Source organism: Neolamprologus multifasciatus, chromosome 23, assembly GCF_963576455.1.
Source record: "Neolamprologus multifasciatus chromosome 23, fNeoMul1.2, whole genome shotgun sequence".
Lineage (NCBI taxonomy): Eukaryota > Metazoa > Chordata > Actinopteri > Cichliformes > Cichlidae > Neolamprologus > Neolamprologus multifasciatus.
The window spans coordinates 8,472,757-8,500,297 of record NC_140460.1 but is presented as its reverse complement, the minus strand read 5'-3'; the positions used below and the strand labels follow the sequence as shown (position 1 = coordinate 8,500,297).

Below are 27,541 nucleotides of genomic sequence, written 5' to 3'. Positions count from 1 at the left end.
CCAATCTATTTTTCCGTTTTCTATGCGCACCCAGCAGGAGAGAGAACCCTCGCGTTCCAGTTCAGCTTTTAAGAGGAAGCGGTAAATGAGTCATGGATTGGAAAGAGATTATTGGAAAGATGTTTCTGGCAGATAGACATATCAAAGTGTCTGAATATCAAAGGCTGTACATGCAGAAACTCTCCTAACTGCCCATCCTCACCACACGATAAATCATTACAGCATCCAATGAGGGGAATTCTGCACTGCCGAGGCAAAAACAGACCTTTTTTAAAAGCTCATTCACTCACTGGGGGAATTGTAGAAGGGGCGGCAGAAATAACCAGTGTGTCGAAACAGTATAAAAACTACCCTAGTTGGACAAGGATTTGTTTTATATTATGCTTATAAACATGTACGGTTGCCTTGCTGCACTTAATGGTGCACTCAATCAATTATACCTGTTCTGCAGTGTGTGTTACCCATGCATGAGCTGTGTCCTTTTCTGCAAACACAGTGGACGTGTTGCACATTTGCTAACACTGGCATTCATACAGGGTCCAGTCTGATTTCCTGTCTGCCGTGTACAAGCTGATTGCCCCAGATTTTATTCAGATAGCTGGCTGAGTTTCGCACAGTCAAATACAAATTTCATATCTCTGTCCTATATTCTCTGATAAAAGCACCCCAGAATCAAAGGCTGTGAGCTGTTCGGCCCCCCCACTGCCTCCACAGGCACAGAGGGATCCACAGCCACTCTCGCAGATCCTGTCTATCCAATATTCATTCTGCCAAGCCGCCAACATCAGTCACAGAAGAGGGGCAGCAGCCGTAATGCAGTTAGCAAGTGACCAAAGAAGCAAGATGTTTGCTGTCGCTGTTAAATAATGAGGATCTCTTGCTTCTGCTGTCACAGAAATCAACATTGTGACAGAGATCCATTAACACTGCAGGGGAAGTAAACATCAAAGACAGTACATACATGATGCATGTCTCAGGCTGCTTATGTAGCAGGCTTACGGCATTCTTTTCCTTCTACGTCAGCAGACCAGTGCTAAGACAGAACCCATTAAACCAGCCAAGTCTGCAGTGAGGAAACAGAAAGCAGCAACTTACCAGAATTTTGTCCTCTGTTTTGCCATTTTTAGTGTCAAGCTTAATGCCACGAACAAACTTTATAGATGATTTATCGATAATCTTCCTGATGCTTTCTGTGGATGACAACATTAACATATGTTACAACACAATCTCTCTCTCTGTTTCAGTCTTCTAAAGGAGCAAACAACCATTTGTGCAAATTTGATAGTTTTTCATATAAAAAGAACAGTTTGCAAGCTGTTGTGTCTTAGATTTGTGAATCCTTTTTCACTCTTCCAAATTTGCAGAGAGACCTCGAAAATATTCTCTACATTTATGTTTTTTGTCTGTTATTATTGTACAGTAATACTATAATACAGGCAAAGCAAAATCCTACACCAATAATATCATTTTGAAGGACATAAAATGAGACATAATGTTCACTGTGCAGGATTATTTGCAGGACCTCTTGTCTCTAAACATTGATTTTTGCAAAGTTAACATTGCCTAAAGGGATACAGTAGAAAAATCACATTCAGAAACCTAAAGTAATAAGGAGTAGTGTGGCAGAAATTCAAATTAAATGGAACACAAAAAAACATTCATGCAAACAATAAGGAAGGATCCTTTAACTTCAGATTACTGTACAAATATCCCAGCTCAACATTAGCTGAGGGATGTGTCAGACTTGCAATGTACGCTGACCTGTGGTGGCCTTTTAGATGATAAGAATAACCGTGATGACAGGATCATGATTATACGTGAGAAACAAACCTCTTATATGCAAAATCATATAATCTGCACGTAACACTGAAGCAGAACGATTGACAGGGTTTTAGGTTGTGCTCCACAGCACAAAGGCACTCAGTGGGAAGTTACAAGATTTCGTGGAATAATTACTGAATGACTGTGATACATAACAATGTTTTGCCTCCGAGGTTTTTCCTTTGAGGTAGTCACAATATGCTTCAGTGTTGTTTTCTTACTCACAGGAGCAATATAACACATTTGAGCATCAGTGTCTATGATTCACTGAGAACTGTTCCTGTCAAACAGTGTCACTGTCGCTGTTGTGACCCCTGACTTGTATATACAGCACATAACGTCCGCGATGCGCCAAAAGAAGCATCTTACTCACAGTTTGGGAACACATAGCACTGACACACTATCGCAGAAACATACAGTCGCTTGTAGAAATGACATGATTCAGCATCTCAATTACTCTGGCTCCAGAGCTTCCAACTGACAAGTTTATGAGGAAATCGATACAGAGGCTGGGTTGCTGGGATTGGGCAGTGGAGTTGATACAGTCACAATGGACAGTGATGCAAACATTTCTTTCCCTGGCGCTATTTATTTCTATTTTTAGATGCTCGTAAGTCTTAAGGGGAACAGGTTCAATTGCAGTTATGTACATTTGGTCAGATTATGTACATACGTTACTCGAATATTTGGATTTAATGTCCCATTACACTTGTAATCTATCAAATTTCAGCAAAAATACAGCACTTTTAACTTTACTGCATCTCAACTCTTATATGAATGACCTGTGATGAAGCTACATTTTCCTAAATAAATCATTTAAGTATCATCACCCTAACCAGACACAACACGTAAATGACGCTCATACCTTTTTGCATGGACAATTAATAATCAAATAACATGATGACACTTATAGGATCCTTCCTGGAACAAGAGGACTAGTTTTTGACACTTTTAGTACATTTTGCACCAGATTAAGAAGAGCTATGCGAACCAAGAATTGAGACCTGATAATTTAAGTCAATCCAGCTGTTAGGAAGGCTCTTTCCAGTGACCTAGTGCATGCAGGCAGACCACCAGGTTCTCCACCTGTCAATCAGTGCAGGAAAGGCGGGATGAGGTGGTGCAGCCGCCCGGCAGGTGGCTGAATGAAGAGGCAGGGATTCCACTGGATTAATCATCACAGTGAGCCTAATAGAGCCATTAGGAGTAATTAACACAGCAGCAGAGTCCCTGCTACCCTGAGCATGTGTGCTGCTGGTGCATGTGTCAGTGCTTTTGCGCGCCTGTATGATATTGAAATCGAGGCATTGCTGTGACTTTGACATATGTAAGCTGTTGCTGTTTGAGAAAAGCGGAGTAAATATTTGTGCATTCTGTCGCGCCGCTGAGTTTGTATAGCTCATGCATTTTTGTTGGCAAGATACGGTGAACATCTGCCTGTATCAGTGCCCCTCTCTTCACTTTCCCACGCACGCGTACACACGCGTGCACACGTGCAATCAGCAGCAGCGCTCTGGCTGGTTAGGCTGCAGAAAAACAAAGATGAAATACTCAAGAGTTGAGGGTTAGAGGGGGGGAAATCTCACTGTGAAATGGGTGTGTTGGTTTTTTTTAAAAAAAGAAAAAGAAACGTGCAGGGAACAAGACAGTACCAGACCCCACGAGTGCACACCATTATTTTCCACAACGCCCCTTTTCCTCTTTGGCCTAGGGCTGGGGTTTTTTATTACCTGATCCACCCAGAGAGGGCAGGCTTAAAGCTAATTTCCCTGCACTGTAAATAATTAATTTGCAGATTAACTAATTCACATGCGCGGGGAAAGAAGAAGAAAGAAAAAAAAGCCGCCCCGGCAAGGTTCAGGACTGATTGCAAAGGTGTAGCTCATGACAAGCATCCAATGCGTCTGTACGGTCGCAGCCTCCGACAGCCGCGCGGAGAAAAAAGCATCAGGAGCCTGACCACACACGCGCTCGGGGCGACCGCGAGCACACCGACACAAGACCGGGAGCAAAATAACCAAGCGGCGGTCTTTACCCACCTGTGATATCCTTGCTCACACTCACGAAACCAGAGGCAGTGATCTCTTTAGAAGCCATGTCTGTTCCTCTCTCCTATCGCCACCCCTCCTCCTCTTCCTCTCCTCCACCTCCTCCCCAATGTCTCCCTCTCCCTCTCTCTCTCTTAGAAATGGACAGAAAGAGTGCTCTCTCTCCCAGGCATTCCAGCAGAGCACCCGACTGCCCGACGCGCTTCCTGGAAGAAACCGTTTGGATGTCGGGAGGCTGGATGGTGGGAGAGACGGGAGGTGGAGGGAGGGATGATGTTGAGGAGGAGGAGGCGGGGATCACTCTGGGATAATGAGGCTGTGGTTAGGCTACCTGTGAGAGCACGCCCAAGTTAGAAATCAGAAGATGCAAAGCAGCAGAAACAAATGTTACACCCAAAATGGAGACTGTCACTTAAAAAATAAGAAAAGATTTACCCTGCGGGTGTCACGGTTGGTTGTCCCTGGGAACCACGCAAGAGGCAGGAAACGGGATGGGTGTAGGTGGAGCTTGTCAACGATTCTAAACAGTGAACATTACTTATCAGATTCATCCAGGTAGAGCTATTCTTCAGTTAACTTACGTTTCCGAACGGGACAGTTGCAGCTGATGGGAAAGTCAGTAAATGATAATAAAACGTGATTCCATATGGAAATCTTGAGGGTCAAGCTGAGTCTAAGTCTGAGAGCTCGAGGCATTTCAGGTGAAAAACATGAAATTCATGAAATTATTAGAGTCAATCACCCTCCGGGAAATATGAATAGAAAAGCTCTGCAAATGTTCCACAGGACTAACCTCCAAGTGGCAGTAGTCTTATGTCTATTTACGTTTTTATTCTTTAGACAGTGCATGAGCTGCAGTTTAAAGTGCGGCCTCGGTCATTCACTTACTGAGACGAGCCATCCTCCCTTTAAGGCCACCCTCACTTTGATTGTCTGGGTTGAACAGTAGCTGGGTTATAGCCAGATGTGTCCCTGAGATGCATGTTAGGGACAATCATTGTTGTTGAAGACTGCTAGTAACTGAACATTCAAAGCAGTCTGAAGCCTGAGCTTTTGGGCTCACACGTTTTACTTGCACATACACTGATCTCATTATTTGAAAAATGAAAGGTGTTTAATATGAGCACCACAGTAACAGTATGAATATGGCAGAAAATAAGCAATGGCATAACAGGTACGATCTAAAACTCTAGGGATCCAAATTCATTAACCAAACCAAACCAAAGTTATTATGATTCATCCTGTGGGCTCCGTGGATATCCACAACGATCTCGTATTTGTTGAGATATTTCATCCCGAACCAATGTTCTGGTCTGTGCCGTCGGCTGACTATAAACTTGCAGACTGGGGGATTGAGATTTCCCTCAATCAATTTACTAAACTTTATCGCGCTGTAACTGACTGGATTACAGGGACTATAAATAAATGTTCACCAAAAGGGAAAATGAGCATCCACAGCTGTAAGCAGTGGACTGAAAGGGAGGCTATAAATAGAGCAAACAAAAGATAACAAAAAATAACCCGAATGAGTAAATAAAAATGTGAAAATGCAGGATTTTAGCATTGGGAGGAGGCCCAAAAAGCCACACCATGATTTAAGATAGATCAAAGAAGGGGAAGAAATGCAGCAAGTTTGTAAGGTCAGACCACAACAACAGAAGTTAAAAAAGGAAAAATGGAAAATTAAGCTCCATGCTGATAATAAATTGGATGTGCTGTGGGTTTAAATCTTCACCTCTCCGCCTTTTTTGTCTGCCTAAAGGCTCCACCTGTTAACTAGTTGACAGAGGAAGGAAATATCTCCACCAAGATGATAATCTCTGTCTGTGGTTTGCTGTGAGAGTTGGGTGAAACCCCTCCTATGAGATCCAATTAGTCTCTGTCTTATAGCCTCTGAAATAAAACAGGCTCCGTAAAATAACAGGGACTTCTGAAATATACATCATTTTAACTGTGGAAATCTCAAAAGCTTTTTCCTTTTTCTTTTCCAAAGAACAGGAGGGGAGTTGTACATTAATTCTGGACATTCAATTCTTGACAGAATGAACCTCATCCATATCATCCTGCTGTTGGGTGAGTATCACAGATAACACTTGATCGACTGTCACACACCTTCTGTCACACCTCTGCTGGGCAGAATTCCAAAAAAAACGAGCGTTGTCATGACAAAACTCTTGGTACCGGTGGACAAAACCATGTCACAGCAGTTTAAGAGGCATCTGCACTCTGCTGTCAGAGTAGTGCTGACACAGAGCCAAAGCCGAGCACTCTTATTTGATGCAGATATCAGTAGTATGGTATGCGGGGTTATAAATTTTACTAGGCTGTTAGCCTGCAGCAGGGACTTTCAGACAGTGTTAAATTAAAATGATGTGCACCAGCCAGAATCTGAATAGGGCTAATGGAAATGATTTGGACTGAGCTGTCAAATTGTTGTGCTAGCTATTCCATCCCAGGCAGCCATGAGTTATATTTTAAAACTATATGGTCGTAGTAGCACTATGTGACACTGTTGTATATGTGTGTGTATAGCGTGGGCGTGTAACAGGAAAATACAGCAAATCTGTGTACATTCCTTCTGTTCCCATGGGGATGATAACTGTCTAAAGAGTTTGCTCATTAAGGCATAGGAAGCTCTGCTCTCTGTCAGACTGTGTGGCAGTCCTGTGACTGCGAGTGTTAGCAAAGAGATGTGGCTCAGATGGTCTTCAAAGCAACGCCTTAGAAGAGCGAAAGATTGTTATGCCTTATAGGCACAGGTGTACTGCTTCTAGATGTTTTAAATTTACTTGTAGACACTTACTTTAAAAAAATATATAAATATATATATATATTTTTTTTTTTATGTCTTGATTATATAATATAAAAAACAGCAGTGGACCATGACTGACTCTCTGGCATGCAGCCATGTGGGAATAAGCCATCTGAGCTGCCTGTGGTGTTCATGCTGATACATTTTACTCATGAATGACAGAGAATAGAGAAAACATACTGTACCCAAAATGTCACTTATGTGACAGGAACAATCTGTGGTAGAATATATATATATATTTTTAAAAATCGACTGTTTCTGTGAAACACTTTGTCCGTATTTCAGGTATGGCTGCATTTGTTCTCCAAGCTGATTCTCTGCAAGGTACGGCAGATGTTACACATAAGTACAATATGTCTGTCATAAGCAGAAGAAATACGCCAACAGAGTTATCGTTCTCCTGCAGGTCTTCTAAAGACTGTTGTGTCCGTGTGGCCCCCAGGGTCAAAAGTCTACCTCGGAGAATCTGTGCTGCTGAAGTGCACAGTTGAGTCAAACTCCACTGCTCAGTGGGGCTTTGAGTGGGACAAACCAAAAACTGTTCTGACCCAGAACCCCAGGCATGTGGTCTCAAATGACAGCTACTTCATCACCGCTGTAACAAGGGAGGACGCGGGCAGCTACAGGTGCAAAGCAGGACAAACATCCAGCCAGCCGGTGGAGCTCATCGTGTCAGGTGAGCAGCTACACCGAACCAAGATTAAGATCATAATTTTCAAAATATTTAAATTAATTTAAAAATAAACGTTATGCTAATTTCATGCCCCTTATATTTATATTCAGGAATTTTTGGATTGTTTACAGTTCAAAAGAATCCTTATTTATCATATACTGGGCCTTAGTGCAACCCCTCGGTTCAACTAAATTATGCTGTTTTATCTTCTTTTCTCCTAAAGAACGCTCTCTCTTTGCCAACTTTCTTCTTATTGGCTGACCCTTGAAAACATAATGTTAAACCAGAATGTGGGTGTGATTTTGGTTCATGTGTGTCTGACATGACCATATTAATGATATCCACTCTCTATGATATTATAAAGATCTGCCATAATTTCAGGTAGTCTGCAGGCTAAGATTCTGCTTCACAAAGATTATACGGACACACTGTGATTTCAATTTTAAACCATTCTTCAAACCTTTATTATGAGCATCTACCACTGTTACATTATTTATATGACAGAAAATTAGGAAATGCAAAGTAAACCCACTTTACCTGTCATGTTCATTCAGTATTCTCTGCACGAAGGAAAGCTAAGGCAGATCAGTTAGTAATAAGTTTTGCATGATTTAGATTCCAATAAGAAAAGCTGAGGGAATCACCAAACTGATCATAAGGGACACGTGAATGCCTGTATCAAATTTTAAGTGGTATGAAAATTAAGTTGGGTTTCATAAGAAAAGTCAATTACCTCAATAGGACAAAATGTACCAGTCATCTGTGGATTCCCGTGTCCCTGCTGCAGCTGAACTTCAGAATATGATTTCTTCTTTCATTACTGCACATTGCTGCGGTGCATGAAATGTAATCGTGCAATAATTATAACGTAATTTCCAGAGATATGTAGTTATAGCGGTCGTGTTCCCATGTGAGCCACTTATTCTGCAGCCAAACAAGGCCCGCAAGGGCATTTATGATAATGATATTCATGAGTAAAACTTTAACATGGAAACATTTGCCAGTTGCTACAGTATGAAAGTGCTCTGGTTCTTCTTCTAATCTTTTTGCGTCTTTCAACTCCAGAGCTGACCCCTCCCTCGCTGATTCTGGCTCCCAGCACGAGATACATCTTTAGTGGGGAGAGATTCAGTATGCGCTGCCCCTCATCTCAGACGAACGCCAAAGGCTGGAAGCTGAGGCATTACTCTCCAGACTGTACACGGAGGAGAAAAGCCGTCCAAGGTGACCAATGTTCACCACTAGAGTGTGCTGTTATCACAAACAGGACTGATGCGTGTGTCTTCAACGCTACCATTGGGAACAGTGGGCTGTACTGGTGTGAGGGACCCGAGGGTCGCAGCATCTCAGTCAGGATCTCAGCAAGCTGTGAGTATTACTGCCTCTGGACAAAATGGGGAAAACACACCAGAGACAAATAATAACACGGTGGGGTTTTAGATGTGATGTATGAGGGAGAGCATTTTTTGTTTTATGTGTGACAAAAAAAAGTAAGGAGTTATTTATGTGTACTATCTTTATCCCACAGATGACAATATCATCATGAAGACTCCAGCCTTCCCTGTATTTGAGGGGGATAAAGTAATTTTGTACTGTCAGTACAAAACAACAAACTACAACGACACAACCTTCTTCAAAAACGGAGCAGTCGTCTCTGTGATGCCTTCGAGTCCAAACAATGAGATAAACATGACTATTGAGAACGTAACAAAGAAAGACGAAGGTTCCTACAAGTGTGCATCCCCGGCCCTAAAGATGGAGAGTACAGAGAGCTGGTTATCTGTGAGACCCAAGAGCGACACCCGAGGTCAGGTGTATAATCTCAACGTAATGATTTGTGTTTATATTTTTACATTTTGTTCAAATGCCTTTTAGGTAACAGAAGCATCAAGCCTATACAGCCTTTTTTGGCTGAACAAAAGTCCCAAGATAAGCTCCAAAAGGTAGAAATGTGGTTTCATAAGAAGGGAGAAGAAATAAAAACCCATGGAATGAACAGGTGAAGTAAAAAAGGGAAATCCAAGCCTTTGCATGCATACAGAAGGCTGACTCCAAGGTGGGAACAATCACAGGTGGGAACAATAACAGGTGGGAACAAGACAGTAGCTGTATCCCAATTCAGGGTCTGCAGCCTTAAAGTACGCAGCCTCAACAATCCTCAAGGGCCGCGTACTTAAAGACCGCTAAGGCCAGAAGTGCGAGGCTTGTGAAATGGGACAGTCTAGCCTCCGTTGCGCTGCCCAGGTTGCCTAGCAACCATGATACTAACAGCTGGAAACGTTTCATACAGCTTTGTTTGACAGAAATGAAGGAGAAAAGCTTTTGTTCGTTTGTTTGTTTGTTTCTACATGAGCTTTGATCATTCTCTGATTAAGGTCAGCTATTGAACGGCGTATATTTTAAAGTAAAGGCTGTAAAACCAAGTTAGTACAAACGTCACTAATGTCATATAACTTTGCCGACATGTGGCCAACAGTAATGTTTTAATGTTCTTCGTTATTAAACATTTGCACATAAATAAGTGACATAATATTCAGTACTTAGTTTACTATGTTACTCTTCGGGTGCCCCTCATCCGCAGTTTTTTTTCGGCAAAATTATCCACACCCACCGCCGCGCTATGCATTCTGGGATATGTTGGGCCACGAAGTCTACACTGCCACGTCCTTAAAATTCAGGGAAATGAAGGATGCATTTCGAGCAGCCTTCGAATTGAGACAGCCTTCGTCGCGTCGCTGTGACGTAATCGGCCTTAAAATGCGGCCTTTAAGGCTGCAGACCCTGAATTGGGATACAGCCAGTGGGAACAATCAGGCCATCAGTAGGAAGGCAAAGGAGGAGGTTAAGGGTTTGATGCACGCAATGAAGAGCAGTCACCATAACTCAAAAAAGTGGTTAAAGAAGACAAAGGAGATAACACAAACACCAAAGTCTCTAGGAAAAAATTGATATAGAAACACAATAAGTTACTAAGTAATTAAGTTTATTTATATAGAGTTTTTCAAGAACAAAAGTCCAAAAGTGCTTTACAGGTACAATAAGATAAAACTATTAAACAGTAGTTCATGAATGAAGGGAGGCATCTGACCTTTAAGAAGTCTAAAAGTGATCACCAAAATTTTAAACTGAACAATAAAGAAGAAGAATTGGACTCTGATGAGAGCTTTTAGAGGATTCAGCCTCACAGCAGCCTTTTGGACCATTTCCAGGCGATCCAGGAAGGATTTGCTCAGAGTAGGAATAATGAATCACAATAATCGAATCACGTTGAAATAAAAAGATGAATGATCATTTTCAATTCACACTGAGACACAATATATCTGAGACAGGCAATGATGATAAAAATACGTTTGCACAAGACAGCCAAGATCCTTTTAAAACTGAATGCCTGATCAAAAGTGTCCTCAGATTTCTCACTGTGGACAGAAGTGAAGCTGAAATGGGTCCATGATTCTCAATTACTCTGGGGACAAAGTTATCAGGGGCACAAATAAGAACAGTTTTCAATACAATACAATACAATTTTATTTATATAGCACATTTAAAAAACCACAGGTATGCCAAAGTGCTTCACAGAATGAGTTAAGAGCAATAATAAATACAAATATAAAGCACATAATACAAATAAAATATAAAATATACTAACAGGCGGGTGACATAACTAACCAATAATACACCAGGCATAGTAGGCACAAGTGAAGTCCACACACAATGGTGAAGGTTATAACATTATAAACATTAACAAAGTGATAAAGATAAGTTCCAGTACACTAAAAATGTGGGCTCTAGGAGGCGGGGAAAGCAAGGCTAAACAAATAAGTTTTTAATCGAGATTTAAAAGATTGAATTGAATCAGACGCCCGAATAGCTAGGGGGCGTCTGATCCTGATCCAATTCCATTAAGTTTTTAGAACATTGATTTGGCTATAAGTTTGAGTTTGATATGTACAACTGAATATCATCTGCATAACAATGGTATGGACTATCTTCAGAGTCATTTAGGATATGTCCTAGTGGAAGCATGTACAGGTTAAATAAAATAGAGAATGTTAGCAGAAGCAGTTCAAGACAAATAAGAGGAAAACAAATCTAGAGCTGACCCATAGATGCTCACTCATGACTGATTCATGATAAACTGTGTCAAAGGCAACACAGATATCTGACAGAACAAGGGCTAAATGTTCACCTGCATCTCTATGCATCCATAAGCTGGCTGGAAACCACCTTTTCTAAAAAAAAATTGGAAACAGTCTAAAATTGTGATGGAGGAAAAAGTCAATAGCCTTTTCCTCCAGGCTCTAATAGCCTGTTTAAAATAGGAAGGGACACTGGCAGAGCTAAATGAGATGTTAATTATCCTGAGAAGACACTACCTAATAGTGGGGTTGGTAAAATGTCAAGTGGGCAGCAGGAAGGTTTCATTTTATCAACTAAATTGATGAGAGCATTCAAAGATATCAGTGCAAAGCTCTCAAAGACGCATGGGCGGTTAAGGCAAGCGGCGAGAAGAGAGGAAGGATGGGTAATGTTTGCTCTGAAATGTTGGATCTTATTAGCAAAGAAGCAAAGCAAGTTTTTACACTCTTTATTTGAGTGACTAGTCGGAGCAGGAGATAGAGTCATAAGAATGTTTCTAATAATGTCAAATAAAACTTTGGGATTTCCTCAGAACCAAAACACTACAAATAAATGACAACTACCTGGGACGATACCAGGCCAACTTTGTCATTTCCTAATGAGCCATCAGAGAGGTGTACTACGAAGGGAGATTAAGATCAGTTAGCAACCTTTGTCCACAGCTCGCTTTAGAGGCTGTGGAACACTAACCATTAATCTTTAAATGTTTACAGTTTCAGAGCTTTAATTTGCAGCCATCAAGTTAGAAATGAACATAGGATTAAAATAATTAATTCAACTTAAAATGTTTGTTTTATTGCTCTGTGCGCAAAATTACAAGATTAATAATTTCCTGCTGCTTTTTTTATGTTCTTTATACATTTTTATCACCAAATTATCATCATCATCATCTTCCAATAATGTCTCTGACTGGAGTAGGTGGCACTCATATGGATCATTTTGTGCAGCAGAAGAAGAATATTTTATGTGAAATGCAAGCTGGATTAAAAGTACCATTGTGATATCCAGTAAGCCTGACTGGGATTTTAAGTTTTCTCAAGCCACCTATTGCAAAGAAAGCCTGGCTGTGCATAATTTCCTTCATAGTATAAACCTTATAAAAGGTTTTCAGCATAAGGCAAATTATGATAATAACAATGGCAAAAATATCTAAAATTTACTTGTTGTGATGCTAGTGATATCCCTTCAGCCTAGTTTTAGCCTTTTATATCAGGATGACTTAGTAGAAGCAACAACCAGTAGAAAGTAACCATAAGCCAGAGGCTAGACAAACTATTAGTATAAAAAAATTGCAAGTTTGAGGCCAGATGCTGGCATCTCATCCTCTATCTAAGATTAGAGTTGGTCTGCTTCAGAGCTCTGTATTTCTCGCTCAACACTGGGCAACATTAGCCTGTTCACCCAATCATAAGCTATTTGCCATAATTGATTGGGTTAGCCACATTTCTGAATGAAGTGAGCCCACCTTTGTTGTGTGTTCCACATGCATCACAGAAAGTCATAAATGAAAACCCAAAACATTAAGTGCTATTTTTATATTGGTAACACTCCATAAAAATATAATTCGAGTATTAATTTGCCTACTTATTCAACTGTGTCCTTTTTTTTTTGACTGATTATTGTAGTAGATGTAACAGTAATTCAAGGTATGTGAGCAATGAAAAAAAGCACCCTGTGAATCACATTACTTTGCACCCCATTAGCAGGTTTCTTCAGCTGTTAATGAGAAATCAGACTAAATGATGTGGAACAGTAATGTATTTTCAGGTACAACCTGGTTGAGCCTTTTTGCACTGAAACAAATACTATTTGTTCTTGTCAACAGGCTACTGGAAATGGATTATCCTGTCTGTTGGACTTGTATTTCTGTTTCTTATTCCTCTCTCTGTCTGGCTTTTTTATCGCCACAGGTAAGTTACAGTACCCAGGAGCTCTTCAGCCAACTTGCTGTTGTATATATGTTGTTAGACAGATGATGTCTTAGCATGACTCAAAAATCAAACAAGCTGTCAAATGCTTCAGGTATTATCATTTGTTTATTTTATTTAAGATACCAGATGTTGGGTACTTGGAAACGTTGGCCATTTTCCAAAGAAGACGTGCCAGCAGTGCCGGTTCCTGCAACTAAGCAGGACGTAACGGAAGTGCAGTGGGACCTGTCGTGGATGGAGATGTCCAATCTGTTGGATAAGCAGATATACTCCGGCACTTAGAGCTTACACCAAGTTTAGTATATTCTGTAAGCTCCAGCATAAGGTGATCCCCTGTGGTAGTTCAGTCAACATAACGCCGCTAGCATGATGTAAGAACAGTTGTTTAGCTATTGCCAGTCAGTCAAACAAACAGAACTTCCTTAGTGCCAAATAAATATTAATAGAGAGTGATAAAGAGCCAAAAGCATCTGTTTTGGCTTGTTTCTTATTTGTATAAGTCCACCATATGGTATCGAATTATTATTTCAGTAATTTAAATTTTACAGGTCTCTCGCTTTAAAATGCTTTTAGATGGTGTCATTTTCTTTGTTGTATTCTATTCCAAATTACCTTTTGTTTTCTACAACTCGTGTATTTTTGATTGTCTTATGCCTGACTTTAATGATTTAAAGACGGATAACAACTACAAATGGAAACCATAAAGTTATCATGGCCACGCTTTAGCCTATGCTGCATACAAATAATAGTCTATTCCATTTCAGCTGACTTAGTGAAAGTCAGGTTTATAATTTCACAATCCCCTAGAGGCTCATTTATGCTCTGGATTTGAATGATGCTCTTTTTTGTGGAGACCCAACATCATTATGTGTCTGTCAGGATAATTACAGGAGCACGGCACATTGGATGACTCATCCTTGAATATGTAATGGTTTTGTAATTTGAAAGTACATCACTGGAAAATACATGTATATACTGTATATGTAGACAAACATTTTTATCTTTGGATTTGATTAAATTAATTTCTTCATTTAAAAATCAATATATTTTTTATTTGTGACCTTTGGTGCTTAAACACCCACTACACTCATTATTTGCATCAGCTATAGTAAGATTTTTTTTAATTTTTTTAAAAAAAAGCAAATGTAATGATTTCTATTGAATGATGTAGTGTAGTTATGTAGCTTTACTGTGGCTAAACTGACATAACATTTACCGCTCACTACCTGTCTGAAACCAGTTAGTCTGGATTTCTGCACTGCTGTGATGATTTAGATGCAAACACTTTGCCCTCTCAGTCACACTTTATGCAGTCAAGGCTGCGAGAACTCGTACTAAAATATGCCTGAATGCAGACTTTATCCACTCGACCTCAGTGAAGCGCTTGGGACCATTCACAGGCACTTTTAAAACAGAAGTAGGAAAAATGGAAGCCAATCTTGGTAAGTTAATATATTAATTAATTATATTAATATTGTTTACTTTTTTGAAGCAATTTGAATAAAAGTTAATCATGGAGCTGCAAAATGTACTTGAGGCTTATCACAAGGCGAAACAACTTATAAAGTCTATCCACAATGCTTTTTTGTTGTTTGCTAATTTTTCACTGCAGATTGTGAATACCAGTTAGTCAGAAGTAGGGTTGCCAACCGTCCCTTAAAAAACGGAATCGTCCCGTATTTAGAAACAAAAGTACACGTCCCGTATTGAGCTGAAAAGGGACGCACTTTGTCCCGTAATACAGTGAGAATCAAAAGTAGTCTATAAGTTTTAATGTAATTAACGCTTTGTTTGAAAACATAATTCCCAGCCCCGCTCCTGCTTTGTGACCAATGAGCTAACAGCACACTTATGACAATTCGAGTATGACAATTCAGATTACCGCTCATCTCATTGGTTGAGGAAAGGTCGCTTGCGGAGAAAATACCGGAAGACAACAGATGACCACAACAAAAAGCATGGCCAACAGGGAAACAAACGCCGACACTGCGGTGCAAGTCTCAGACGACAGTACACCTGAAGCTGGGCAAACACTGTGCGATTTTCAAACTGCACGATTGGCTCGCATGGGTTATGGGTTCGTAGGTCACGATGCAGGTCTCACACTATACCGCCCGATGCTCTGACGCGACCTGAGTCACACTGTGCCTCCATAAAATGAAGGTTATAACAGAAAATCTGTCGCTCGCTCTCCCTCTCTGTCTTTCACTCACACAGACACACACCACCATCAGCTTTGCTAAATTGCTAATGAAAAACATGATCAGCTGTGATTGAGCAGCAATGTAAATCCAACTATTTTCACGGTTGTTGTGGTCGTGATAATTTGGTGATGCCACATCGAAAAGGCTCGGATGAGCTTTCCAAAGTTCTACAAGTTGTGCCTCCATCGCTTGTGTCCAGATCACACGCTGCACTGCTGCTCCGTCTTTTTCACCGACGTTTACGTGTTTCCGCGTGCGCAGTGTGAGCGGCTGTGGTGACACCCTCACGAGCGATTGATGATCGTGAGGTGTTAATCGCTTCTCGTTACCCCACGTATACTACACGATGCACGATGAAGGCCAAAATCGGGCCGATCACCAAATTGGTCGCACGACTCAAAAATCGGCTCAAAATGGGCCAAAAATCGCAGAGTGTGAGCCCAGCATTAGCCCAGCAATGTTTGTTCCTCTCAGAGAAAGAAAAAAAGGCTGCAAAAGAACAGGGAGGAATGGGAAAAGGAAAACACCTATAAAGCGCACTGCACTGTGTGCCGGCGTACTTTTTCCATAGGCATGCTTCTAATGGTGGGCACATGAAGAACAGGAGGGGCGTGAAAGCTCGGGGAACCCTTAACCAATTTTGTCCACCAGGCCACGGCAGAAGCAGATATGGTAAACACTGGTTTGTTTGTTTTTAAACCCTCTGGTTAAGGTTAAAATGGGCATGTGCAGTGAATATCAGCGCTATGTGGCCAGAAGTGTGATAATATAATTTATTTTGTGTAATAAACAACTGCAAGGATATATTGCAACAAATAGATGAGTAATACATAAAAGTAATACATAGATGAATAATGATGATGAGTTATGATGCGTAATCATGGGAACAAGTGGGTTTACAAACGGGAGCAGAAGCTGAAATAATGCCTCTACTGAAGCCAATTGCACTAAATGCACTAAATGTGCACTGTTACAAGAATATTTTTCTTTCTATTGTTTTCTATTAATTTATATAATTTTAAGTTAAGCAGGACAGAGTTCTTTTAAAGAAAGATTTACTTTTATTCTCAAAAGTTAAGCATGACAGGCTTCTGTTTAAGAAAGAGACCTGTTTTATTGTGTTAATGTTGTCATTTTGAGCTAAAAATAAATGGCTAAATGATTTTTGTTTCCCATGTCTTGATATCACAAAGAATACGCATCTACTTAAATCAAATTCAAGTCAAATGGTTAAAAAAATAATTTCACACACAAAAAAAGAGCTAAAAAATTCACCACACTGGGAAGGGTGAAGACAACTGGGTCGCCCGGCCCTGGCCACGAGGTGTCCCTTATTTATTTCTCAGGGAGTTGGCAACCCTAGTCAGAAGCAATGATGTGAAAGAAAGAAATCTGTTAAACACATTCCTAAATTGTTATTAAATGTATTTGTTTGGATTTGGATTCAATAACTAGAGGTCATAGACAAAATTCATGTGTTTGCAATTGGAGCATGTAGTTGTAGGTTTGAGAGCCCCGTTAGCCACTAGCTAACAGAAACAAAGCCAAAAACACCAGTCTGGGCATTTGCTTTTAGACAGGAGACATACCACTAAACCAGTTATGCCAGAATTTCCTTTTTTGCCAGGAAGGAAAGAACAGCTTGAGTTCCCAGCAACCTTTTGACAAACATTCCTCCTTATGAGAGCTCCGCCCAAGAAGCTTTGTATATGTCAACACAGTTGAGAGAAAAACTTTCCTAAGAAAAACAGCCCTGCAAAATTATGCTTTTGGTTAACTTCTTAATCGTGTTCTGACACTGCAGTTTTCTTTGTTGCCTTCTATAGTATCGTCTGAGCTTATATATTTGATGCCAGAAAAGATCATTTGTGTGTTGCACTGCATTGCATCATAAAGCCTACGCTTTTCAGCTGTTTCAACTGAATATTCTGTCAATAAGAGGCACTGAGGCATTCTTATCTGAATTAATATTTTCTCTTTTTCCTCTTGTTGCTTCTGATCACTTATTCATTTTGGTTCAGGGTCATTCTAAAAATGTTTCACTATTTTAGTTTTGACTTGTTATTCCTCAGACAGAAATGAAAGGGTCAGAAATAACTCTACCATGCACAAATTTCTTAGAACGTTCCTCTTGTGTCAATCATCTAAAGCAGTGGAGACAACTGTGGTGATAACAATGTCACGCTGAATGATTCTATTCTGCTCCTCATTTTGAGGAGATAAGCCCGCTTTCTATTTTAAAGCTTCTGTGCCAATCTGGTCACAACAAGCTGCATTATCATCAATCCAAAAAAGATGTTTCACAATCCTAATAAGAACACAATATTATTTCTTTTTATCTGCAACAAAAAAAAGTTTCAATATTTTCTTTGTTTTTCAGAGGAGACTGAGATCAGGCTCATACTCATAGGGAGTAGATGGGCTGGCAAGAGTTCATCTGGTAACACCATTCTGAGAAAGGAGAGATTTGAGTGTGGCCGAACAAGAACAGCTCAGTCTGAAGTGCGACATGGATTGGTGGACGGCAGGAAGCTCACTGTGATGGATGCTCCTGGTTGGAGCAGCTCCCTCTCCCTTGCTGAGATCCCAGAGGGGGACAAGCAAAGGTTTAAACTCAATGCATCCAAGTGTCCGCCTGGACCAAATGCTTTTCTCCTCGTTATTCCAATAGACTCGGCTTTCTCTGTGGAGCAGAAGACGAGTGTGGAGGAACACATGAAGCTCTTAGGTGAACGGGTTTGGCGATACACGATGGTGCTGTTCACCTGCGGGGATTACCTCGGGGAAAAGACAATAGAAGAACACATTGAAAGTGAAGGACAGGCACTCAAGTGGTTAATAGAAAAGTGTTTGAATAGGTACCATGTATTTAATAACAAGGACAAGAGTGACTTATCTCAGGTCACAAAGTTGCTGCAAAAGATCGAAGAGATGGTGTGGTACAATGGTGGCAGTTACTACAAGGTAGAAGAGCACATTTTCCAAGTCATCAAAGAGAAGCAAAAGGCGGTAGCTGAGAGGGCAGAAGAGAGAAGGAAGAAGGCAGAGGACCAAAGACAACACATGAAAACACTCATTCCAGGTGAGTGTGACAGAAGGAGCACTCAAACACATCCCCTGTATTATATATTATGACATAATGGCAGCACATCATGGTACCATATTTATTCAATAAATGCAAACATCAAGATGAAAGGACTAATTTGCCACTTTATGGGACATACAACTTCCCAGAATCATAACTGTGCCCATCCAGGAAATAATCCACCACACAACTTCCTGTAAAAGTATTTGTTAATACAACTGGATAGATGTGTGCATTAAAATAAAGACTGGATTAAACAAGGTTCATATAGTAGTATGTTAGGTGGATTTTGCAAAAGTCAAACAAAATCAGGTTGTTAAAACTGCATGTTAAGCATACAGACGTGAAAGCAATGCCAGTCTAACTTAAGCATCTGTAAATGTCAAACTATTTATTTTAGCATTATGTGCAGGGAGAACCTGGAAAAAAGTGACATTTAATGCAATGAAAGACTGAATAAAGGGACATTTTACAAACAAATACATGCATCTAGAAAAAAAATAATAAATTATACCTCAAAAAAATCGCATAAAATCCTGTGTTAAAACGACATTACAATAACAAACATTTCCAGTTTTTAAAGTCCACTATTTTAATGTGTTGAATATGTTAATGAATTCTATTACCACATACTTCCATTGCCCTTTGCGATTCAATGATTTTACAGGCCTGTATTTGCCTTGATAATTTTATCTCAGTATAAGCTGCTGTAAGCTCCAAGCCTAACCAATCGTTGTTTTGTCCGATAACAGAAGAGATGAAACATATCCCAAAACTCCAGATGATTCTTCTGGGAAGCCGAAATGTTGGGAAAACCTCTGTAGGGAACACTATCTTGGGGTACAAAGACCAGGAAGATGGAAAAAGAACGCCAAATTCTGTTGCCTGCCGGGGTTTTGTGGCTAAAACCGAAATCATTCTTGTTGACACACCAGGCTGGTGGAAAGGCTTCCCTGTGTTCGACACTCCTGAAGCGATCAAAGATGAACTGATGCGCAGCATGTTTTTGTGCCCTCCTGGGCCCCATGTCTTCCTCCTGGTGATAGATGCAGATGCATCATTTAATGCCAAACACTTAGATGCAGTGACATCACATGTGGAGCTTCTTGGTGATGGAGTGTGGAGACACACTATTATAGTTTTTACCAGAGGAGACTGGCTGGGAACAAACAGCATAGAGCAGTACATCGAAGGAGAGGGGGAGGCCCTACAGTCTCTAGTTGAACAATGTGGAAATAGATATCATGTAGTTGATAATAAGAATGCAAGTGATGGTACACAAATCTCGGAGCTGCTGGAGAAAATCACTGAGACTGTGGCAGCAAATGGGTGGGGCTACTTTGTTCCAGACCAGCAGATATTTCAGACCATCGAAGAGAGAAGAAGGAAAGTGGAAGAAGGAGCAATGCTGAGGCAAAGTCAAGTCAAGGCCAAACGAGAATCCCTTGGAGGTATGCTTCACTATCACCAAGCATCAGTGTCACAAGTAAAAACGTGCCGCAATGTCAGAGCTGTTTCCACACCCTCATATTAAATAGATAGCAGAGATGGACAAAATACAGAAATATACTTCAAAATTTGTTGAAAATGCTAGAGGATATCAGTGACTGTAATAGATACAATGTTTCTGGTTATTCAGTAATGATAGCAGTATAGTGTCTGTCACATGTCAAATAACTTGTCAATGTCCAGGTAATTACATCTTACCAAATGCAGAAATCCGTTCCCAAAGAAAATGTGGAGCTGTATAAAACTTTTTAAAAAAAGAAAATATAAATGTACAATCTTACCAGTGACAGAGCATCCTCACTCAGATCATATGTAACATGACATTTTCCCATTTCACTTTGCTCTGACAGCTGTTTTCTTCTCAGTTTCCAGTAATAAGCTGCAGGAGCTGAGAATAATACTGCTTGGTCAGAAGACTGTTGGAAAGAGTGCAACAGGAAATACTCTCCTGCATAAAGAAGTCTTTCAGAATGAACAATGTCAAATGCAAGAGGGGGAGGTTTCGGGCCGACGAGTCACAGTGATTGACACCCCGGGCTGGTGGCAGGACTCCTCATGCTGCACAGATGAGATAGACAAAGAAATTGCCCGAGGTTTTTCACTGAGCCCAGCAGGAGTTCATGTTATTCTGCTGGTCATTCCTTTGGACCTGACATTCGGAGATTCTCAACGAGTCACTCTGGAGGATCACATGAACCTTTTTCATGCCACTGTATGGAAACACGCAATGGTTCTGTTCACATATGGAGACAAACTAGCAGATAAATCTTTGGAGGAGCACATTGAAAGGGAGCATAGTGCCCTGCGCTGGTTGATTGAGAAGTGTGAGAACAGGTACCATGCCATTAACAATATGAAAAAAATGAATATGAATCAGGTGACAGAGCTGTTTGAGAAGATAGAGGAAACAGTAGCAGGAAACAGTGGCAAGCTCTTCTGTCCAAACATCAATGAAATGCACCTGAGAATCGAAGAGATGTTCAAGAGGAAGCAGCTGAAACATGTGCTGAAGCCAAGACTAGTGCGGGAGTACGGGAGGAGAGAGCTGGAGCTAATGAAAGAGTTCAAGGAAACACTCCATGAGCTGCAAAATGACATTAGGGGAGGTGCGCCTGGCACAAAATCCAAGTCACTGGGTGAGTATTTTGAGGAAGATAATAAATATGTTTCTATTCATCCTATTTTGTAAATGATGATTTTTTTTATTAACATGTTTTGATGATTATTATTAGTTGGTGACAGGGTGAAACCCGCAACCAGGTCTACTGGTCAGGGGAAGAGAGATGGCAAGGAGGAAAAACTAGATACAAAAATCAGCCAAAAAATTAAAAAGCTGGATGAAGATATAGAGAGATTATCACACTTTCTTGGAAACAGCAAGGAATTTTTGATCCCTGATTGTAAGTCCAATTATATTATCATTCCTAGCATTTAAAGTATTATCAAGCACATAATAAGTCTAAATGTGTGTTTTGTTTTCAGTTAAAGGAAGCAGTCCAGCACCTTCTATTCCTGAGTCTTTCTTAGAGCGCAGACAATCAACCGGCAACTTTGAGAAAGTTCTGGGTTGGTTATCGAATCTTCATATCGGCACAAATGTGGAGAACCAGCTGACTCTCAACTTCTCTCAAACATCAGGCTACAGATCTATGGTTTCTTTAGACATCTTTGAAGTTCCCAAGTGAACAAATGACAAGATTACTGCATTCTGTAGTGAATTTAAAAATGTAGAGAAAAAGAGTCCAACAATACTGTGAATTTAAGGGGTTGTAGCGCCTCTCATGTTGGAGAACTGTTGGAGAATTGGCTCAGGTAGCTTAATTTGAAAAATAAGCTACCATTGCTTGTCCCAGCCTCATTAGCATTTTTAATTTCTCTTTGATATTTGGGCATATTGGCACCTGATGAATGTAAAAACAAAGAATTAACAGATTTTTTTTTTTAACTGATTTTTTGTTTCTAAGAAAAAATAGAGCCACATATGAGGATATTTGTTTAAAATGTTGATAGACCAGTAGCAGTATAATGTCCTTGTAAGTGGATATCAGGCCCTTGTAGAGCAAAATTGAGTATTTGGTCTAAATAATGCAAAATGTGATGTCCACATATGCGGACGCCAGGTCCTAGGAGGTTAAAGATGACAGGCTTACAACATCAGCATCATCCACCCCAGGTAGCTCCCCTTCCATTACCCCTAACGTCAACCCCCCCCCCTCCCCCCATATGTCCCTACTCTTCACCGGGTCTTCATTGCAGGCACTGGTTTCATCTGCATTCTGCACCTCTCTTTGCTGCACTCGAGACCCAAGTGCAGACATGGGAGGAAATGAGGAAGGAAGAGAAAGGTGGCATTTCCTCGTTCTCCGATCTGTGGTACAGAAGTCTTTCAGAGCCAGGGCCGGTGGGGGACTTCTGAGGATTTCTGCAGGCCAAAACAGGATTGCAGCCTGCAGAATCCTCAACCATGGATAGCACCAACACCCAGGTCAACCTCAAGGTGGATGACCCTGCAAAACTTATACCACCAGATTGAAATCTCAGACACTGAAGCCAAGTGGCAAACCTCATGGCCACATAAACTCAAACCTTGGGACATGAATGTTTTGACACCATCAGGCTTCTGAAAACAGACCAGCTATGTAGCTTTGTATTTTTCCGATTCCACGTGGGTTTTTTTTGTCCTCTGGTTCCACATTTGCCTCGCTTTCTACCTCTGTTCCCTCCGCCTCCATGCAATTTAAATCAAGCTGCAGGGTGGGGGGTATGACAACCTATAGTATCTACAGTATTAGCTCACTAGCACCAGACTGCACTGCTACTCCTCCCCATCTCACAAATGCATCAACTTCATTTGTAACCCTAACATTGGTAATGGGTGCGTTGGTATGCATCACCTAGATGTCCCCGTTCCATTGTCAGCGATGACTTGAGATTAAAGTTGAAATATCTTGCCAGCTTTTTGCAAAAGTTGTTTACTTTAAGCTTGCTGGGGATGCTAAAGTGGCAAGGTATTTCAGTCTGTATCTCAGGTTCCTGTCTTTATAGGTTTAAAATTATGTAGTGCTTTTCTCCATCAGTATGCAGATGGAGAGGGTTAGGGTTTGCTTTGGCATAAAATTTCAGCTTTTTTTCATTATGTAAAAGAACATCTGTGGCTATGTGCCTGCTGACCTGAAGTGATTTCTTTTCCATTTCCATTTCTAAATGGTAAGTAGTACAGTTTGTTGGGTTTGCAACTTTTTTCTTTCTTTTTTTTATGTGACACTGAAGTGCCCAATTTATCAACTTTTCTGAGGCACCAGACCTGTTATTTAAATATAGACATGTATGGTATTTACAGAAACCTGAGAATCTCAGCTTAATACTCATTAAACCATTTACATGTCCACCAGAGACAGCTAAAACAACAAGGAATGAAAGAGCAGGTAAACAGATTCCACAACAAGATGTAAACAAAGATCAGATTCCCCTGTTCACCCCACAGCATATACACAGACAGACATTGTCTCTGATGAAAGGATAGATCTCACAGATTTCAAAATTGGAAGTGTCAGCCAGCAGCAAAAGAAGACCAAAGTTACGCTTCATGTTTGAATAACATTAGCATGAATTCTGTCTCACCTTTGTGTTTAATCCCCCACGATTAAACCACATTTCCTGCAAAGTTCCATATACCAGTGTGCTTCAAGAGCAGTTTCCCTTCATAAATCACTATTATGAGCCTTATTCGCTTGTTTACTCACAGACGCATTACGCAACAGCAGTGTACAGTGTGGCTGTCCACTTTTCTATCACTACAAAAACATATCTTAACTGTAACAACTTTAAAGAGACTCTTAATCAAAACATAATAAAACCCTTTCTCTTCCTGTTGGATGTGCAGATGGTTTGTGTGTGAAAAAGCTCAGAGCTGCTCTCCTATCTATAATGCAGTCCCAGAGGCATTGTAGTGACCTTTCACTGTTGAAGAGACTACCCTGTCACTCCAATTGTGCTCACTCCAGTGGCAGCAATGCTGCTATGCAAGGTGCTCGCCCATTGCTTGCTGATGGAAACAGTGTGGGTTTCAGTGCCATCCCCTAGTACACTTCAAAGCAAATTTATCCGTCACACCCTGCAGTTAGTTCATGAGCAGGGTTTAAAATTAATCATCAGGAATAGCTTTCTGTTACTTTCATTTCGTAGTCTGTTAAATCTGATACTACAGTTGGTTACAACATGCTGTCATGCAGATGGGTTTTTTTATGAGCTGCACCCTGGCTGAAGACTTTGGTTCGACACATTTTTAGCCGGTGAACTAACACTAAATCATACTTTCTGAAACTTGAATGAGCAAAATGTACAAGTTTTAGTCAATATAACATGACACTGAGCAACTGAGCCTATAAACCGCAACAGCTTACTGTTGGAAATTTTATCAGAATACAGTGAAATATGAGAAAAACTCAAATAATTGCGTGAAATTGTCATAATCCCTCATCAGCTCTATTCTAAATGTGCCTCAAGCTACCACCCTGAAAGCCTCTGCTGACATATGTAATCATTTCCTTTCTTTCTTCGTAAACAAGGTTGAGTGTAGCAGGTCAGCAATAGTACTTCCTGCATATGACCCATCAATGTTTATTCCCCGCTCAAATTTGATTTTGAAACTCCCATTCCTTTCAAAGTTATTGGAAAAAATAGTTTTTACCCAATCCAATACATTTTTGGATACCAATGACATTATGGAGGTTTTTCAGTCTGGTTTTAAACATTTACATTCTACTGAAACAGCACTTTTACGGGTTTTTATAGCAAACGATTCTGGAAGCTCTGTGATTCTTGTGCTTAAAGGTGCAGCACTGGATTGGCTTCATTCCTATTTGAGTGACAGAAGGTTCAGTGTTAATATTAAACATGTTATGTCCACCTCAGCCACCCTTTCTTGTGGGGTTCCTCAGGGTCAATGCTTGGTCCTCTTCTGTTTTTTTGTACTTGCTCCCTTTGGGCTCTATTCTTAGAAAACATGAGATATCCCTTCACTGCTGACGACTTCCAAATTTACCTGCCTTTAGCACCTAATAATCCAGCCCCCATCCAATCATTTTAAACTGCCTTGAAGTTGTCAAGGCTTTGGTGGCTCTGAACCTTTTGAGCTTCAATCACAGGTAATTATGCAACCCACTTATTAATTATGCTTGGCTTGGGTCATACAAGCCAACAACATATCGAACAGCATGTCACAAGTCTGGGAGTCATTATGGACTCGGGTTTTAAATTTAATAAACAAATCAGTTCTGTGTTGCAAAAAAGCTTTTTCCAGTTAAGGAAAATAGCAAAAGCTTAAGCCAGTTTTGTCAAGGCATGACTTAGAGAAAATAATACATGCCTTTATCTCGACTCGGCTTGACTATTGCAGTGCACATTATGCTGGAGTCAGCCAAGCATCCCTCTCACGTCTTCAGCTTGTTCAAAATGCTGCTGCTCGTCTCTTAACTGGTACACACAGGCATGAATATATCTAACCTATCCTGTCCTGTATTCATTGGCTTCCTGTTAATGACAGAATTAATTTCTAAGTTCTAACGTTGGCCTACAAATGCCTAAATGGTCTTGCTCCTCCATACCTTCCTGATGAACTTCAGCCTTATATTCCCTCGTGGGCCCTTAGATCAGCCAACCAGCTGCTTTTGGTTGTCCCAAAAATGAGGCTGAAACTTAGAGGAGAATGAGCTTTTTCAATTGTGGCACCCAAACTCTAGAATATACTGCCTTTAACTATTAGACAGGCATCTTCACTTCCTGCTTATAAATTCTTTTGAAAACACATCTTTTTTTAATTAGCATTTGGACTGATGTGAATTAATATGCTCTTTTTATTCTCTTTGTTTTATTTTATATGAGAGTTTTAATGTGAGAGGTTTTATCTTTCGTTTTATCTCTTGTTTTGTTTTTGCGCAGCACTTTGGGCAAATTTTCAGTTTTTTTATGTGTGTTATATAAATACATTGGATTTGGAGTTTACAGAGGTCAAGAACTAGAGATATTTTCCCACAATCTTCTACAGAGACTTCTCTTTTTGCAGTTAGAAGTACGACCCAGTGGTGGTTATAAAGTTTCAAAGACCTCATCAAATATCTGCAAACACACAAAAGTACAGATTCCCAGGCAGAAGTAATAATGAAATGTGTGACACTCAGAGAGAGACAAAGATGTGAAAAAGAGAGGAAGAGGTGATATTATTTTTAAAGGTACTTAATCCTCAGTTAGTGACATTTGATAAAGTACAGACTTAGTTATTTCATATTGAGACGTGTCTCTGACAACAGATGGATAATTTCATGTTATTCAAAGGTTATACGGGACCTGTATTTACTGTCAGTATTAAACTAGGTAATATGCAGTGTTGGGGTAGATGTTTATAGTGATGGATTGCTGGACTAGTGCAGGGCAATTCCAGCTTAGGTCCTGTTTAGCAGATGAGACATGACATGTGAGAAAAATGGAGTATTGAAATATAATGTAATAAACAATATTGAGTATTTAGTTAGTTAATGCTTCAAAATAACTACCAGACATAAGTGCTGCTAAAAGCAGCCATGATGGCTCATGTGCTGTAACATCTGCTTATATAGCTGGATGAATTGACAAAGTGTTGACCTTAGAGCCAGTGCAGTCTGGAGCTCACAATAAAATTAATTATGTGGCTTTTTTCTGGTGAGTCATTTTCTTATGCTACACCACTACAATGAACTTAGGATTCCCCTACCTGTCCAGAGCTGAGCAGCTCCTGCAGGTGTAATGTGTAGGCGGCTCATTACTTTTGTTCATATAGTGTAGACCTGGGCTATCAAAATTATGATTTTTCTTTTAATTATTATTATTTTCTTAATTAATTAATTATTTGGTTTGCAAACATTTAGTAAATAGTGATAATTTCTGTCACAAGTACTGAGTCCCCTGGTTTTTATATGCTGTTAGGTAATTTAAATTGATAACAATCATTATGCATTACTTAGTGCTGGATAGGTTTCACATGAAGACATTTTAACTCATGGCATGACTGCGCTCTCGGATAAATATAATGAGGCACAATATTTGTCTCTGCAGCAGAGTAAAAGTAGAAAACTGCATGAAAAGAAAAGAATTAAGCAAAGCACAATAGGCCTATATGCAAATTTCATTTAATATCCAATTGATTTAAAAGTATTTTTATGCAACTAATTAGCTAATTATTAAGGAACTAATAATTGTTAGGCAACCATTGTTAGAACTGGAACTTTTTAACCAGATAAAATTTATTGAGCTTCTTTATTTCAGGTGTGTCCCTGGTGCCTCATTT

The 27,541-nt window shown here is 40.1% G+C and overlaps 3 protein-coding genes across 5 annotated transcripts in view; 2 read left to right on the top strand and 1 right to left on the bottom strand.

Annotated features, from left to right (window-relative positions):
- The window catches only part of LOC146490976 (capping protein, Arp2/3 and myosin-I linker protein 3-like), a 34,170-nt gene extending 29,908 nt beyond the window's left edge, over window positions 1-4,262 (bottom strand). For 2 of the 3 annotated variants that reach the window (XM_085151187.1, XM_085151188.1), the window contains exons 1-2: window positions 3,861-4,261; window positions 1,096-1,190 (exon numbers count right to left, since the gene is read on the bottom strand). In XM_085151187.1, coding sequence (XP_085007313.1) covers window positions 1,096-1,190; window positions 3,861-3,918 — 153 coding nt within the window. In that variant the 5' untranslated portion in view covers window positions 3,919-4,261. Of the gene's footprint in view, window positions 1-1,095; window positions 1,191-3,860 lie in introns of all 3 variants that reach the window. The other variant, XM_085151186.1, reaches the window with a different exon arrangement.
- Window positions 4,263-5,498: 1,236 nt separating this feature from the next.
- LOC146490975 (cell adhesion molecule CEACAM5-like) lies at window positions 5,499-14,485 on the top strand. The gene is made up of 7 exons (XM_085151190.1): window positions 5,499-5,942; window positions 6,967-7,005; window positions 7,088-7,357; window positions 8,420-8,722; window positions 8,883-9,161; window positions 13,317-13,401; window positions 13,542-14,485. The coding sequence occupies exons 1-7, from the start codon at window positions 5,912-5,914 to the stop codon at window positions 13,702-13,704; spliced, it is 1,170 nt and encodes a 389-aa protein (XP_085007316.1). The 5' UTR covers window positions 5,499-5,911; the 3' UTR covers window positions 13,705-14,485.
- Window positions 14,486-14,575: 90 nt separating this feature from the next.
- LOC146490974 (GTPase IMAP family member 8-like) lies at window positions 14,576-27,166 on the top strand. Its single transcript, XM_085151189.1, has 6 exons — window positions 14,576-14,864; window positions 18,007-18,708; window positions 19,464-20,162; window positions 20,586-21,356; window positions 21,453-21,620; window positions 21,703-27,166. The coding sequence occupies exons 1-6, from the start codon at window positions 14,849-14,851 to the stop codon at window positions 21,903-21,905; spliced, it is 2,559 nt and encodes an 852-aa protein (XP_085007315.1). The 5' UTR covers window positions 14,576-14,848; the 3' UTR covers window positions 21,906-27,166.
- Window positions 27,167-27,541: the final 375 nt, after the last annotated feature.

Bases quoted from the DNA above. Each gene is read 5' to 3' on its own strand.
- LOC146490975 (XM_085151190.1), top strand. From the start codon at position 5,912: ATGAACCTCATCCATATCATCCTGCTGTTGG. The intron at 7,006-7,087 runs GTACGGCAGATG...GTTCTCCTGCAG, and splicing joins CCAAGCTGATTCTCTGCAAG to GTCTTCTAAAGACTGTTGTG. The intron at 13,402-13,541 runs GTAAGTTACAGT...ATTTTATTTAAG, and splicing joins TGGCTTTTTTATCGCCACAG to ATACCAGATGTTGGGTACTT.
- LOC146490974 (XM_085151189.1), top strand. The intron at 20,163-20,585 runs GTATGCTTCACT...TTTTCTTCTCAG, and splicing joins CAAACGAGAATCCCTTGGAG to TTTCCAGTAATAAGCTGCAG. The intron at 21,357-21,452 runs GTGAGTATTTTG...GATTATTATTAG, and splicing joins CACAAAATCCAAGTCACTGG to TTGGTGACAGGGTGAAACCC.